The sequence below is a fragment of the Simochromis diagramma genome, unplaced genomic scaffold (genome assembly GCF_900408965.1).
Source record: "Simochromis diagramma unplaced genomic scaffold, fSimDia1.1 OVJJ01000371.1, whole genome shotgun sequence".
NCBI lineage: Eukaryota > Metazoa > Chordata > Actinopteri > Cichliformes > Cichlidae > Simochromis > Simochromis diagramma.
This window is the reverse complement of record NW_024386920.1, coordinates 4,243,695-4,261,256: the sequence shown is the minus strand read 5'-3', so window position 1 is coordinate 4,261,256 and position 17,562 is coordinate 4,243,695. Positions and strand designations below refer to the sequence as shown.

The window sequence follows — 17,562 nt, the reverse complement described above, 5'->3', positions numbered from 1 at the left end:
ATACAAACATGTTCTCCTGATAATCCACAGAAAACACAGTTGGCACTTTTCATTAGGCCTACATTATGCTGAAGAAACAGTCCCTACGTATCAATTTTGGTAATTTGAGTAAATAGACTTAGGGAGTCTGAACCACTTTAGTGGCTCGGGGTCTGGACTCTTTCCAGAATTTTGGTATGACTTGTACTCTTGATGCATGAGTAAACCCAGGATTAAATATTAACAGATGGATTAACCCAGCTGAAATAAATGAAAGGATCAAGCTGAATGATCCAAATAAGCGTGCACATTATGAAGATCTTTTGGCCTACCTGAACAGAGCTTTGAGATTCTCAGGAAGTTCGGTCCTGCCAGCGTAGCCTGGATTCATTGTGATGAAGATGCCAACAGAGGGACAAAGATTCACTTCCTCTCCCATGAAGTTAAATCTCTGCTTCTTATCGCGGATGGCATCTTGGATGCTTTTGACCTAATTTCAAAGATAATACAAAATGGAATTAACTGTCGCAACTGGATGCCAACACACAAAGCCCCATTTTTGAGGATTAAAGGGGTATATAGTGTATGTTCCCAAGCAGTAAAAAGGGCACACTCTGTCTACCACAATTTTAAAAAAACAAATACAAAAATGTGTTTTTAATCATCATTTAAGTCAAAATCATGTGATACATTGTGACAAATTACATGGTGTTGCTTGGCTTTTTTGGTCACAGTTTAAAAAACGGCATGTTAAAATTATTTTGAAGCTAATTAATGAATAATAATGAAAAAATACAATGAAAATGTTAAACTGCTAATACTCACTTTTACGTAGTACAGCATTGGTTACTGTATACATTTTGCATCAGTGTCTGCTAGTGCCCGCTTGGGTCACAGCCATGACATTTGGTAAACTGACAGAGTGTCTGTCTGTCTATTGTGGCCAACAGACATTGGACTTGTCCACGGAGGATTTACATGACAATGCACCAACTACATACATGCCAAAGCATAACACGGATATATAATCAAGTCATTACATACATCAACTAATGTGTTGAATCAGAAGTGCTAATATGCAATCTTTGCACAGTTATTCCAATTCAGTACCGTCAGGTTCCTACATGTTCAAGGCACTAATGAAATTTCGAGGGTGACCAAAGTTTCCATAATCCATCCTCTAGGCACCAAAAATGTTTGTAAGGAATTTTATAGAAATCCATCCAATAGTTGTCAAAAAATCTTTGGCCAACTACTCTCCCTACAGGACTTGGGTCCATGGTGCCATGATTTTTCATTCAACAGTATTTCTCACTTTCATTGGTAGTTTCTTCAGTCACACATCTGGAACTCACCAAATATTCACTCTCTTTGGTTTCTGGTTACTGTGTCGCTATAAATCTCTTGCGGTGTGGACATGTCTTTACAGTCATTTTAACATTCTATTTTGGAACACTGAAAATCAACTTTTGATGAATATGAATACAGTTATAGCATTTGTAACAAACCTAACAGCTGGTAAGCTGGATGAAAATTCAGCATGTCTGCCTTAGAGATGGCACGATACCACTTTTTTATGTCCGATACCGATATCATAAATTTGGATATCGGCCGATACCGATATGAATCCGATATAGTGTTTTTTAATCAATAAAACTGTTTTTTTAATATCTTGCTGCATTTTGTATAAGTTCATACTCAAGTTTAAATAAACAACAACACTAAAGCTATTTTGTTATACCTGTATGTAAAAAATATACTGCACCCAAAATATTTCATAGTTCAGCAACACTGATCAATCTAATAAACTTAAACCTACTCCATCCTCCCTATTCTGGTATTTTAAAGAGTACTTAGCAGAAATATTAAGCAACCTAACTAATAGGGTTGCAAACTCCCAGAAAAAAAAAATAGGGAACTACCCCCCACCCTCCACCTCATGATGCTTAATTGACGTAATCAACTTTAATTTGATGCAGCGTGAAGAAAAATGCACAGAAATAAATTATTTTTCAAGAATAATTAAATAGATTCAACATCTTTCTTCTACAGAATTGCAGACTGCACAGATGGTATCTTCCCAAAGGAAAAAGAACTAGCTTACTAGGGTATATTAGACTTAACAGTTACTATATACAGTAATGGACTTCTATATATTTTACATAAGATTAAAACTTTGGGTGTAAGATTCAGATAATTATTTATAAAAAGCTAGACATTTTAAATGAGAATAAGAAAGAAAAGTATGTCTTTGAGCTTTATTTCTCTCCGATATCCGATCCAGTAATTTACGTCAGTATCGGACCGATACCGATACGTAATATCGGATCGGTCCATCTCTAGTCTGCCTTGAGAAATATACAGGCTCGCTCATCCAATATGGCGGCCTCACTGACACACCTTTGTAATAAAAATTCCAACCAATGTGGCATCTACATGCAGGTAATAGCTATGATTGCCACTGGCTCCCTACCAAACCACGCCAAGCCGAAACTATCTGAAACACAGTTGATATCCCGGCATCAAGTGCAACTCTCATTAACATATTATTAATATCACCAAGCACACAGCAGAGTCAATTTGCAACAGCCTGTCAAATTGTTATGCAGCATGCAACTTTTTTTGCAAAGGGACGCAATTTCATCAATAGTATGAGCATGTTATCAGCCAGGGTTCACTGGATGGATGAACTACCAAAGCCCTGCTTGTCTACATTATGAGGGAATGAGATATCAGAAATGAACTTTCTGTGAGTGTGTATACGTGCATGCATGTGTGTGTCTCGGCCTAAAACTCTGAATCCCAGCCTGTAAGAAGCTTTATGAATTTAACATGCGAGCGGTAGAACAGCGAGTCGACAGCTGGAAAGAGGAGGAACATCTCTTCATGGATGAGTACTCGGCTACAGATCACTCAGTCATACTAACGCAACGGGGAGAGGCAGGAGGGGGGAATGCAAAAACAAACAGGGAAGCTGCATCAGACAAAAAAAAAAGAAGAAATAAAAGTTTTTAGGACAACATCAGAGGAGCTTGTGTTTTATATGAAATGGCAGCAGCTCACCACTGCTATCCTACAGGGATAGGAAGGGAAGTAAAACACAAAAATCACATTTAAAAGAAGCTCAAGAAAAGAGGTATGATCCAGAGAGGTCCAGCTCCATTCTTTTTACCTCTCTGGAGCTAGTGGCTTCAATAAAACAAAATAAAACACATTCAGTGTTTGATGTAACTGAGGCAGAACCCCACCAAGCCATCTCCATGTTATAACAACTGCAGGCCTTTGGTTGGTTTCAGCTTTATTTAATGTAGAACTGGTCCAGGCCCAGGCCTCAGCCACATTTGTCACTGTGCAATGCCACGCGCACCTAATCCATCTGTAAGAAGATGGATTAGGTGCATGTGGTATGGTGGGAGATGGCTCTGTGTTGGCTCCTCTCAGGAAGGCTGAGCGCTGGAGTGGGCTGCCAGCTCTCACAGCAGGAGTTTGACGCTCCTCCATTCTCTGGGTCTACTTCTCCACGTAGGAGCCACCGTGATTTATTATTCATTACACCACGCAACACCAATTCATTCTTCTGGCACTTTAAAATTCTCTAAGTACTGTAGACTTCTATGGCTTATGAAGGAAGACTGCTTGACTTTCATTTCTGCTACAGGGAGAAGGGCAGAGGAGTGACTGCTAAGTCTAGGGGTGAATAATGATCCTTTGAGGAGCTCTATCTCCATTATCATCATGATCGCAATCAGCATCCTTATCAACTGTGTACATTTTGCTTTGACAGTAGTGTACATGCATGAAGATAGAGTCAGGACCAACGGTAGGCAGGATTGGAGTACAGCACAGGGACTTGTGAAACCACAGAGAGAGGATCTCTTTGATCGAGGATAACAGAATGGAAGATAGCTGAAAAGCTAGCATCAGCTGAAACACGCAGAGTATGGCTGATTTCTCAAAAGAGTGCTGTTCTCAGAGGGTTAGCTACTGTAGGTCACACAGAGTATACGATGCTCGGTGTAGAGTCTTTTTTTTTCTCCACATGTGTCATTTTGCATGAAGTGAAGAGAGAAAAGGAGCATAACTATAAAGAATGATCAGTTCAGGTCATTCACAGAGCTCCATGTAGTAAAAAAAGAGCACTATCCCAGCTTCTTCTGGGGAAATAATTAACCCTACTGTGAAGCACAAACGTTAATTCACCAATCAATTTTAGGCCACTTGAGATCAGTAAGACCAACTGAAAACCAGGTTTGGCCACTATGTGACCACTTTACCCAAGGGCTTCTTTCAAGAAAATGTTGTTATACCCAGTGGATGCTGCAACTGTGGGGGTGGGGTGATTCAATACAATTTAATGGTGCACTCGATTCATGCACTCGAGTCATGTAGCGCAACCCACTTCCTTTACACTAATTAGTGATTGTGCAGTGGCACAGAGAGAACGGAGGAGCTTTGCATGTGCAGCTCTGGAAATACAAAGCGAGTGGCAGCAAGGACTTTATATGTTTTCCAATTCTGGGAAAGTACCGAATCAAAGTAGACCTTTTTGATATATGAATGATTTAGCTTACCTTTATTAGTGGACATAAGTGGATGGGCATCAGCAAAACAGGTAAAACAGTACTACTAATTTAAATTTCCCTAGTTTTTTATAGTTCATTTTTTAACTGCCTTATAGTTTTTCAGGCTGCATATGTGTAAATAGCAGTTCCACCATTTTTAGGCCTGGTGGATCACTGAGGTTGTAATATACTGCCCAAAATTATGGGTACAATACGTGCACAGCTGTCAGGTTCCCCACATACATTTATGAAGTACTGTTTGTTTTTCAAACCAATTAATCAGACATGTAAACATACAGTAAACATAAAGATGGTTAATCTTTATGTTAACATAAAGATCAACATCTTTATCCTCTGTTTTGTAAAAGATGGAAAGCAGTCCAACGACCTACCAGTTCCTATTAGTGAACACTTTGAATTGTGCTGTAATGGGTCGTTGTTTACCAACCAATCACAACATATTTGTCCAATTCCCCAATTGTACTGTAAACACAACAGTGACACAACTAGCATGTTTGCCCTATGGCACTATATTATTAAGAGGAACATTCATTTGCGCTTATGTTTCTGTCCAACTGTTGTTGTTGTTGTGGTCTCTGGAGGGGCTACAGTAAATTTTGCACTGGTTTTAGCTGTTCAGCTCAGGTTGGAACCACCTTGTGCATGTACCATAAAATGAATACAGAAACTTTCAAGACAATGCAACGTCAAGCATAAAAATACACAGATTTTAATGAGGAACGGCGTGTCAATCATCCTTGGTCTTTGACACAGTGTACCTGAATTTATGTCTTTTTTTTTTTTAATTTAAATTATTTTCATTTTTATTCTCAGCATACTTAGTGTTTATATTTGCTTCTGGTATGCTTGTATGTATTTCCTTGAGTCTTGAGTTCTTAGTTCCAGTTTGTATCCAAGTTTAGCTCTAACCTCAGTGTTTCTTTTTCTATCCTCTTCTGTCAGTTCCCTCATATTAAGTTCATTCATGTGCTTCCCACTCCTCGCTTCCTGTTGATTTTGGGAGTTATTTATCTCTAGTGTCTTGCATTTAGTATTATTTACCCTCCTGACTTGTCTTTGATCACTATCAGTTGAGTCTCATTACCCATCTTGTGTAGAGGTAGTCCCGTGTGTTCACTTTAGTCCTCGTCACGGTGTCTGTTATCTCACCTCGTGTTCTTTCAGCCAGTTGTTTTGTATTTTAGTTTCCATTAACTTCCACTGCTCATCACTGCTTGGACTTTGCTTTTGCTGAAATAAAGGTTCGTTTTTTGAAACTTCTGCCTCCCTGAGAGCCTGCATTTGGGTGGGTATCATGTGATTTATAACTGAATTATAGGAAAACTGAAGATTATGTAAAAACAATCATTAGAAGGTTAAAAAATATTATGGTGTTTTTTGTTTTGTTCTGTTTTTAATTTATGGATGACAAAAGGCCAGGTTGAAGGTCAGTTGTATCAGGAAAAACTGTAAGATGATTTTTCTACATTTTGTTGGCAAATAAAGAATATTTTGCTATCTGTTCTCTGAGTGTTTGATGTCAGTCCATCTGAGTTGCAAAGATTGCTACTAATGTTGCTTGCAAAGTTAAGCTGGGGAGGCAGTTTTCCCTCTTCAACTCTCAAATCAGATCACAGAAGGCTCCAATTATAAAGAAGCTCTGGGGTGCAAAGGTGGCAGCCTTGGTAGATTAGTGTTATAGCTGAAACAATTATACTTGGAATTGGTTATGAAGAGGCCGTTTCCTCGAACAGCAGTGTTTTCAAGGGCTTTTCACTAGAGCTTGATTGAGTTGGACCACAAATAAAATGCACACATGGTGCTCTCATTCAACTCCACCTGCAAATACCTGAGGGGGAGGGGGAGGGAATCGTACCTGTACAGCCACCACAGAAAGCACCTCCACAGATATCCTGTTAAACTCGTCAAAGCAGCCCCAAGCTCCTGTCTGAGCCAGGCCTTTGTAGATGTTCCCACAGGACTGTGGACACAAAGAGACAAATATTCAGACACATTGGGGCAGGAAGCCAGTCAGATTCAGATCCAGTCTGACTGGTAAGACGTGGAAAGGGAGACGCATATGTATCAGCAATTACACAGATGATATATGAAAAAACAGTTTTGTCATAGCTACTACAGAGACATGCAAGTTTGTGAATAATAACACAAACAAAGCGTCACACTAGTAAAAACAGGGGCTGATGGCAACAAAAAGAAGGCTAAAATATTGCCTGCACACATTACAGCTGCCCCTAACACTGGCTTGAGAGCAGGTGAACAGCCCCCCTGAGACCAAGATGAAGCAGGCCGTTGACTCCAATTACAAGCAGAAAGAGCGAAGCCTCCTTGACGTGGACTGGAGCTGACCGGAGGACTGATTTAACTTGTGTATGTGCGTAACTCAATATGACTAACAATGCAGGGCTCTGCGAAATGTTCAAGCGCACATGTGTATTAGCACATCTATCTGTACACAAGAGCTTTTGAGTTTATAGGTGTGCCGGACACCTCTATAATATAATGATTCCCCTGTCTAGTGGAAACAGGAGCAAGCTGGATTGTAAGATTGCGTTTATGTCTCTGTTGACCCCTCAATATGCAGAAAATATGAGTGAAATATAAAAGCATAATAAAGGCAGGCGGAGGCTGAATACAGAGAAGGGTTTTTGACAAGGTTTGGTAAAGCAATAACAATGGGGGTTTACTTAATCAGCTATTCTTTCAAGGGGAAAGCAAACAGAAGATGAAAAGAACAAAGATGAAAAGAGAAGGGCATAAAGGTAGGTTGACAACTTTAATGACAAATGCATACCATATCGCTGACAAAGGCAAAGATGAAAAGAAACACACATGCTGCGAACGCACATTGGCTCTGTGCGTGGGCTCAAACACAGAAGCGTGTGCTCATGCACGCTTGCTCACCTTGTAGTCCATCTGCTCGGAGCAGTTAAACACGTACACCATGATTCCCAGGGCCCGTCCCAAGTCTTTGGTAGTCTCAGTCTTCCCCGTGCCTGCAGGCCCAGCTGGAGCTCCACTCATTGTCAGGTGGAGGGACTGAGTCAGTGTGATGTAGCATCTAAACATAGTGGAGATATTTCTAGTTGCATTACTACAGTCCACGCACATCCATATAAGTCGGTTCTCTGGTTGAGCACAAAGATAGGAAACTTAAACATGAAATCACAGTTTCTGGAGTAAAACCTCTCTACAGAAGGATCTTGCTTCTGTGCAAGTTTAAACCCAGAACACTCTCTATATTTTTATGTGTCAAAATAATGAATGCTGAGGAACTGAAATTTCACAGTTGCTAATTCTGGCCAAAACTCTGTGAAAACACATGCAGGAGCCCAAGGTTTTTAGCATGGGTATGTCAGTGTGCATGAACATGCTTTTCAGTAAACAGTGAACTGAACAAATGTGTTTGCCACTGTTTGCTTTAGGGCGACTGTATAGATGCTACCAGCTACCAGCACTACTTCTGCTGTAAATACTGATATAAGAAAACAAAAACATACTATTCTGTGTGGGAACCTGCACGTTGCTGCCTGTGTGTCTGAGGACCATAATAAGGATTTGAATAAAGACATTGTCTTCAAAGCATGAACACCAAAATTTGGACTGAGTGCATGATTTACAGGTGGCTTAATGAGACACTGAAGTCCTCCGTGTCAAATCAAAATACGAAGTAGCATCAGTGATCAGCATGGCATTACACCAATTCACTTAAGAACAATGCTCCTGTCCCTCACACAGCCGAACCAGCACGCAGCGAAAGAGCTGAATGCAGAGGACTTTCTTCCCCGGTCACTGCAACAATACAATCCTGTTAAATCATCCACACTCTCTTATAATAAATGCACAATAGGAGAAAAAAGCTTGGGTTTCTGCCACAGCATTACAAGAACTGCACGCAGCTATTAACATGACAAAAAACAACCCTGCGTTGTCCTATAACCAGCACTGACAATGTCTTGGTGTTGTCTCAGCTGTCACTGTACATAATTTTATTATATGATAATATAATCTGTTCCTGTGCTTTGATTATGACACAGGCTGATTAGTGACACCATTGATTGCTTCTGCTCCACAACCTGTCAGGACTAGCAAACAGTCTGCCCAGCTAGTGTCAATAAAAAGCAGAAGCACTGCGAATGTGAACTGACAATCAGGACTCCATTGATCACAGCAGTGAACACGCTGGTTTGCCTTAAATATCAACACAGCAGTTGTTTTAATAAGCTGCTGGTTAATAGATGATGTATGGAAGGGGAAAATATCGGAAAGCGTAACGAGAGACAGAAGTCAGAGAAGACAAATGATGCCATCTGTATACAGTGTATCAGAGCCAATCGGCTTCAAGACTCTTCGCTAAAATACGGCCAGAAATCTCACACTAAGTCATCAAGGAGGCTGGATAAGGATGGTCTGCACTGAATAACTAAAGCAAGATAGGAAAGAGTGAAACTAAACAGGGTTGCGATAAGGTGACTTATTTTATTACAGTGTCTTTAAGAAGAACAGCTATATATCAGCCTACCTGTCTGACTCATTCTCCCTCCACTCCTGTGTGTGTGTGTGTGTGTGTGTGTGTGTGTGTGTGTGTGTGTGTGTGTGTGTGTGTGTGTGTGTGTATGGGGTGGGGGGTTGACATTTTGCATAATGGTGCAGCTTTGGAGTATTGAGTGAGTGCAAACATTACACTGATAACATACACGCTGTTATAGATTAGAGTCACTTCCTTTAGCCTAATTATCCTGCTGCAGAAAGTGAGCACAACAGACTGAAAATAGCCACCTTGTGGTACATAATCACACAGAGGTCATGTGAACGAATTCACATACTACTTAAGAATTCACATTTCTTCTAGACAATATTAATGTTTAAAATCTTAAGTGACAAAGGCTTTGATAAACGCAGCAATGTCAGTAATTAAGAAATTCTGTTTGCCTGCTTTCATGTAAACCGATGCTGTAGAGCCTTGTCACAGAAAGCATTCTGATTTGTCATGAGAGGGTAATCAATAAATTAATAGTGTCTTTTAAATGGACTTGTAAATCGCAGCATTGAAAGATTGCTTAAAAACTTTAAAAATTAACTAAGGCTATCAACAGTATATGAAAAAATATCTGGTATGACCTTATGCCCAAAATATGCCGTGTTAAAGATATATCAACTTAAGCTGAAATAGGGCCCGGTTGTACTTTTCTGTAGTACCAGTTTTAACCACAAGATGGTGAAGTGAATTAATGCAACATCCAGTGTGCCCTTTATTTGAAGTCAAGAATTATTGTTCCTACATGCTAGGAAAAGCTACATGCAGTCTGGCTGCCTGAAGAGTTCGCAGAGGTCTTACAGACAAATGGATGGAGTGATCCCTCTTCCATACATTTTACCTCATGGACCACCCATCTCATTGTGACATTTGCTTTGTTTAAATTTTTATTATTCTGCGAAGTTGCGGGTTACTCTGACCGGAACCCTTCAGCAGGTAGAGGTTCATGTGGTGCTAAGTCAAGCCTGACGATAGCCAGTATAAATAAATGTAGTAAACTCTGAGATGTATTTTTCTTTTTTGCCATAATTACAGAAAAATATATTTCCATCTTTCACCATCCATCCATCCATTTTCTTCTGCTTATCCAGGACCAGGTCGCAGGGGCAGCAGTCCAGGCAGAAAAGCCCAGACCTCCCTCTCTCCAGCCACCTCCTCCAGCTTGTCCGGGGGAACACCAAGGCGTTCCCAGGCCAGCCGAGAGATATAATCTCTCCAGCGTGTCCTGGGTCTGCCCCGGGGCCTCCTCCCTCACTTTTAAAGGAAATCTAAATACTGTTTAGACATCTTTTCAGTCTTGCTCCAGTTCTCAGGGTGCATTGGTTTCTTGTGTGTCCAAGGACTGGTTTTCATAGCTTGCACTGCACTACAACAGTGCTGCTGATTTAGTCTAAATCATCATATTTATAGGTTTTTTTGTATTGCCTTGTCATCCTCTTGCATCGTATCTCACAGCTTTGTTCCATCTCTAACAAAGTTCTTCTGAATTGCAAAATTGATGTCATATAATATAAACTTGCTGAACTTTGATAAAGATAATGGTTTCATACTTTAGATAAACTAACCATTTAAGATATGTTAGTATACACAGAAATCTGCATGTAGTGTTAAGATAAAAACGTGGATTTTACTCTATGCTACTGTGGTGCCTGTGGATGTCAGGTTGTGTTTTTCTCTTGTTGACTCTGATGTGAAGAATTGTGTAACAATTCATGTAGCAAACACTATTTTAGCCATTTTCTCAAGTCATGGATTAAAGGATTTGACACCTCACCCCCTGGTCTATGGTCCATTGTTTCAATGAAAGCCAGTGGCAAACTGTGTGAGTCACAGCGAGGGCATGCACCATATGGTGAAGCCTTGCTCCACGGCCGCTGATGATGCCATCAAAGCCCATTGTTTATGCTTTGTTCAAGCTTCAAAGGGAATACTGGTCAGCTTGGAAAACCATACAGTCAAACACTGCGGTTCGCAAAAGGACTCTGAGAGGCAGGTATTCAACTCTCTGTAGCTTAACTAACCCTGCAAAAACATGTGGGCACGAACAAACCAGCAGCTGGCACAGTGACCATGCAGAGTTGAGCTGAAAGATTTTACTTGTGGTGGGTGTGCATAATGATTCAAATGAAGATGCTTCCAAAGCATCAGATGGTGATTATCAGATGAGAAACCTCCATTTTCTTCTCAGTGACAAGGGAAGAAGACTATTAGTACAAATGGATTTTTGAAAAGCACTCAAGTTTCCTGCAAAACAGCACCTGTAGAGTACTACACAGTAAGTATTCTTGGTTGTTTTTCATTTACTTTTTTATTTACTGCTAAACTTCCTCTCCTCAACACAGCAGGCCAGTTAATCTTTGGATTCTTCTACATACATAAGAATTCAGAGAGTGGCTTCATTTTAAGACCTTTGCTTTCTAGGACTGATCCTATCCAGCCAGTGTCCGCTCTCTTGGCCAAAATGCCCGGTTGATATCAGAGATGAGAGATAAATGGTCAGACTGCTTCAAGCTGACAGAACAACAGTAACTCAAGTATCCAGTTGTAACAACTGAGAAAAAAAAAAGAAAAGCAGCTTTCAATCCACAACATGTCAACCTTTAAAGCAGAAGGGCTACAGCAGCAGAAATCCACACTCCTGTAAGAACAGTTCACAGAGAAAAATGTTGCCTGGTCTTATGAGTGGCAGTCTCCAACAGAATGACACTTTTCTAGGCTTTAACTCAAGATTTTTACAAAGCTTTTTCAACCTTTGTATAAATCCTGTGGTTTCAGTTATAGTTTTTTTCACACACTGTCTGTATCTATGTGTAATCAAACCCCAGCAGTATGGTTCTTGTTTTAAAGCAAATAATGTACAAATCTGAAATACCTTTAATAAAGTGTTTAAAAATAGATAACGCTGACAATCTAAAGAGCCATAGTAACAAGCCTAGCCCTTTTGAATAAAGGACCCACAAGCTAAGGTTCCCACTCAAATCTACCAAACATCCAGGTTGGCTGTATGCACTTTATGAATATCCACTGGTTATCCTGGCATTTCTAGCAAAGTCGTTGAGCAAAATAATCTGAGTTCCATCATTTAGACATGACAGCCTCTTTGGTGGATCATTGTGTCCCATCTCTTGGGTCTACCAAGGACTAGGCTGCTGGTGCTCCGACTCCAGTTCAGTGGCTGTTCTGCAGAGAATATATATGTCCCATACTGTATGTGTTATACTGAGTGAACTGGCTAAAAGGAAACAAACTCTTATGTCTACAACTTCTGCTCCCTGAAAGAGAGGGATGACTGTGATGGTGTGTATATGTCTAGGCAGGACCACAAATACATCATTAGAGGTCATCTGTCGTAAAGGCTTGAATAGAGGTGTCTTCAGGCAGGATACACGGGGTGTGATATCCCCCATCCCATATGTTTTGTATATCAAATTCAGAGAACAGAAGTTATAGACATGACACTTTTTTTCATTGCCTCTTTGTCTGGGAAAAAAGAGACAAAAAATTGTCCAAGCCCTCCGTACCTATCTGTTAGAGGAGTGATGACTAATCGCGGTGTGTTTCCCAGGTATTCGTAGGAGTAGAGAAACTGGGCATCACAGATGTTAGTAAGACAATGCTTCTCCTTTTCATCCCAACGGTGTCTCAGCTGTGACAGCCACACAAAGGCCTGAGAATTCTCCACCTAAAAAAACAGTGAGATACAATCCAAAATAATATATGCTTTGTCACCTTCTAATTATGATAATGACATACTTTCTGGAATATCTTTAGTTCATTACTCACTAGTAACAGCATCACAAAAAATACTGCAGCTGCATAAGATTTTTTTGAGCACTGGCTCTGGCAGACGTATCCCTCGTGACCCTCTCACCTTCTGAGTGATCATCTTGGCCACGACGTCTCTGGCATGGACATCGATGGTGCAGATAGTCATGACCTTCTGCCGATCACCTGGTGTAAGTTGGCCAATCAGCATTGAGATAAGAGTGTTGAGCTGGGAGACCTGTTTTTTGTAGTACTCCTTCATGGCGTTGTCGTAGCCCTCCTCCAGACGTGCAAAAGCCATAGTGACGTCAGACGTCCACCAGATCTGTGTGCAGGTCAAAGCCACCTGAAAAGGGAGTCAGAGACATTGAAACCACTCTGATTCTCTCTGGTAGTTTACTTGTATTCACTTTGAGCTAAAACATCATCTAAATGTAAAACAAAGCTAGGAATTGTGCCAACAAAGGCACACAAAACATATGGCCCTATATGTTTTTGCATAAACACCCCCACCATTGGAAAGAGATGTAAAGGAATATTTGAACTGAAAAACAGATTTGTTTTGGCTGTTGTTCCTGACAAATGTGGAGAGTCATCTTTAAGGAACACTACATGGACTGAGCAGGTGTTGTTTTGTCTGGGTATTAATGGACTTGGCATTTAAAAATAATTCCAGTTGAAGCCTTCTAATACCTTTGCAACTGGAAAGAGTAGGGTTGGAGGGTATACAGAAATCAGGTATACAGATGAGCTAATAAAGATGAGCTTAGCTTCTGAGTGATGCAAGCCAAAAGAAAGCATTCTATCCAATGCCCAACAAGGAGCATCTCCACTGGTTACAAAGAGAGTCTACAAGAGAAACATCCTTGGGTTCTCCTAACCTATGACCTCAGTAAATACTTTTCTGATAAACTTATGGTCTCAAGCACTAGTTACTGTTAATGAAAGAGCATCATGTTCATTTTGTAATTCATGGTCCTCTTTAGTGTCAAAAGGGAGAATAAAGCTGTGTGTGATTTAATGTGTGACTGATAAGTTCGCACCATACAAATATACAGGCATTACAAACTATCTCAGGCTATAAATACACTGTTGTATGGTTTATGTAACACCTGTTATACTTGTAAAATAAACAATTTCACTATAATGTATTTTTTGCAAAAAAGTCAGTTTTTCATTTATTTATTGGTTGAAGAACACCCGATGATGTAGTGCACAGCTGGTGTCACAAAAAAATACAGCTTTTTTTGTGCCAAACGACTTCAGGAGTAGCTTGTTGTACACATCCAAAACTATTCAGCAGCTAAACAGTTACATCTAATTGTAATAGGGCACTTCACTTGTTTAGGACATTCTAATCGTACTGAAAAGTAAGAAAATGAAAAACGTTTTCTGTCACTCTGAAGTTTGCAGTTTTCTGAAGTGAGCTTTCAAAAGTCTGTGAAAATGACAAAGGGCTTGTGTTGCAAACTTTGGGGATGAAGACTGAAAGAGCTAGAAGATCAAACAACTCAATAGCATCTAACAATAAATGCTAATGAGTATGTGGGAATTCTAGAAGAGGCTGTTTTCGAAAGGCAAGATTTCTATGTCTCTGCTGCTTTGCTGCTTTGATTTTGACCGTTCTGCTTTTATTGCTAACTTTAAGTTTTTAATTTAAAGCCTGCCCAAAAAATTAATTTGGATTACTAAAAGATTGACCTTCAGTCTTTGTCAGTTACTTCTGGAATAATTTAAGCTAAATATATTTTTATCCTTGCTTTCATAAACACTATTGATCATGGAATTGATTTTAACTTTGCTATAAAGGCCTAACTTTTTTTTTATAAAAATTGCTATTCTCTGTAGATTTGGTACCACCACCCAGTTTGAGGGGCAGTTAAGGTTGTTCATGAAGCATATTTGTGAACGCCCTCAAAGTCAGATGTGGAAACCCCGGGTTGGCCTCATCGAATTCATGTCTCAGTTCATAACCATCTTTGCGGACTGCTTAGCAATACTGCTGATGTTAGAGTAAGTGAAGCCAGATAACAGAATATCCCAGAAATGTGGAATTTGCTTCATATAACAGGACTCAATTGAAAATAACAAACAAATAAAAGAAATTATCATGCGAACAATAATCACACTAAGGCTGTGATGATGATATCTAGGATCGAAGATTACCAAAGTTATTGAAAATAACTAATCAATGATGCATTAAATTAATATGATCATTTTTATGAGATTCATAAAAAATTAATCTACATTGCTGTAGTTTCAATTCATCTCTCTGCATATAACTGAGACCTATGACATAGATAAATGTCATAGGTGTCTAGGCATGTATGTGTATGAGTTACACACTTATAGCACTGCTGTGCATGTTGAACTTCCCAGCATTAGTATAATCAAAACAATGAGCAGATCATCCAACCCTAAACCAGACCAAGTGAAAAGAGGTAGGAAGTGACCACTCTAACTTCCATCTGTAGCCACACATGAATCAGTGATACCTGGTATGTAGCATTTTCAGGTAAGAATAAGTGGTCCATTATCACAGTCACACATTGGCTATATAAAGGATTTTTAAGCTTGTGAAAGTAACTATGAGAGGCCCAGACAGGAATTTGGTACTAGTCCAAATAATAGATGTCAGCAGTTAAATCTGTGAAAACATATTTGTCCCCTTTTCAATTTCTGTTTTTTTTACTTGTATATTTCTCACTTACATGTTTCAGATCATCAAACAAATTTTACTTTTTAGAGAGATAACCAGATTAAATACATAACAAAACTACTAGTTTTTAAATTTCTCTGAGAACTGGGATGATGCAAGTAACCTAAAGTTTTCATTCCTAGCATTTCTTTTGATGCCTCACTATGAGAAATTGAGACTCTATAACCCATATACAGGTTCAGATTTGCTCTGAAGTGAGAAAAGGTGTTTTAATTATGTCTGTGTAGTAGCACAGGTGACTTAAGGGTGAGATGTTATGTCCGACGTGGTCACTGCAATCACTAGGCAATCACGATTGGCAGAATGAGGAACTATACGAGGCACATCCTATAGTGAGATATCGAAATTACAGTATTAAAGTTTGACTGTATTGAAAAAGTATTAAATTACTGCTTTGAGAGTGCATTAATGACCACAAAAGAACCCAGAACAACATCTAAAGAATGGCAGGCCTCACTTGTCTCATATAAGGTCAGTGTTCATGATTCAATAAGAACAGGAGCTGGGCAAAAATGTCATCCATGGAAGAGTTTGAGGTTACAAAAAACTCCTGACCAAAAAGAACATGAAGGTTTATCTCACATTTGTTAAAAACACCTTGATGATCGCCAAGACTTTTGGGATCCAGAGAATATTTATTCTCTGGGCTGACAAGAAAAAACAAACTTTCTGGAAGGTTTGCGTCCCATTACGATTGGTGTAAAACTAACACAGCATATTATAACAAGAACATCATACTACAATTCAAACATAGTGGAGGTAGTGTCACGGTCTGGGCCTGCTTTTCTGCTTCAGCGCTTGAACAACGTGGATGAGCAGCGTTATCCTTTGCAGGCGGTAGTGACGTCCCTTTTTCGGCTTCATCAGATTAGGGTTGTAGTGTGTAGGAATGGTTGTAAGTCCGAACTTAAATTCGATTGGGATGCTTTGGCATGATCTTAAAACAGGTCTTTCATGTCTGGAAACCTTCCAGTGAGGCTGAATTGAAACAATTCTGCAAAGAATAGTGGGGCATTCATCCACAGTGATCTGAGAGACTTGAAAAATTTGAAAGCTTGAGTTACAGAACACAGGAAGGGGGAAAATATTTTTCACAGCATCGTACATCAAACCGAACGTATTTACCTGAGCTGAATAGTCAAACAGCCACTGCTCCCTAGGCTTTTCCTCATAGGCTATTACTGCCTCGGTCATCTCGTGGCGAACTGTGGAGCGCATGGTGTCGAGCACCCGGTTTAACCACATCTCCACCTTACAGAGAAAACACAAAAACAGGCAAATCCCTGAATACAAAAACCAAAAAAATATTGCAATGTGTGTCACATGAGCGCCGATGTACTCTCTTATCAGTGGACCCTAATGAGGCCATTAATAAGCATTAAAGTGGAAGTGGAGTCAGGCAAACACTACGGGATATAATGGAAAATGAATGAATTGATGAGCTTTAAATGCAAAACCTCCAGGGGCAAAACAGATTCTTTCTATATATATTTTTTTAAATGTGTGTGTGTCTCTGTGTGTTTGTGTGTGTGTGTGTGTGTGTTTCCTATCATTACAGAAAAGGACTGGTTCGAAAAATTGTCAATGTCAGCAGTAAGTCACAAAGATAAACACCATTAACGTCTTCAGCATTTGGATCCATCTAGAAATGATGATATCCAAGGCTCTTTTTACCTGTCCACTGCAGTCACAGGACTGATTGAAAGGGACATACTCTTCCTCCTTGCTGTACATGCCTTGACCAATCTTCGAAGGATTCCCCTCTCCATCGGTTTCAAATCGCATCTTAGCCATGTTGTCAAACAGCTTGGACAGATGCTTCTGGACCTGAGCAAACGCACAGCTCGGGATCAATTTACACTCACGGTTTGAAACGTTACAGTGTTGCTTTTCAGGACCAGTGTTCTGCTACACCTCTGCTAGCTTCTGATGAAAGAGATTTTGATGGCGAGTTGTTTTTAACAGTTATTTATTTTTCTGAG

The 17,562-nt window shown here is 39.8% G+C and overlaps 1 protein-coding gene across 1 annotated transcript in view; it reads right to left on the bottom strand.

Annotated features, from left to right (window-relative positions):
* Positions 1–17,562, bottom strand: part of dnah9 (dynein, axonemal, heavy chain 9) — a 170,190-nt gene that overhangs the window by 113,039 nt on the left and 39,589 nt on the right. The window contains exons 30-36 of the mRNA XM_040036646.1: positions 17,255–17,407; positions 16,706–16,831; positions 12,968–13,207; positions 12,618–12,778; positions 7,464–7,620; positions 6,418–6,522; positions 312–469 (exon numbers count right to left, since the gene is read on the bottom strand). Coding sequence (XP_039892580.1) covers positions 312–469; positions 6,418–6,522; positions 7,464–7,620; positions 12,618–12,778; positions 12,968–13,207; positions 16,706–16,831; positions 17,255–17,407 — 1,100 coding nt within the window. The remainder of the gene's footprint in view (positions 1–311; positions 470–6,417; positions 6,523–7,463; positions 7,621–12,617; positions 12,779–12,967; positions 13,208–16,705; positions 16,832–17,254; positions 17,408–17,562) is intronic.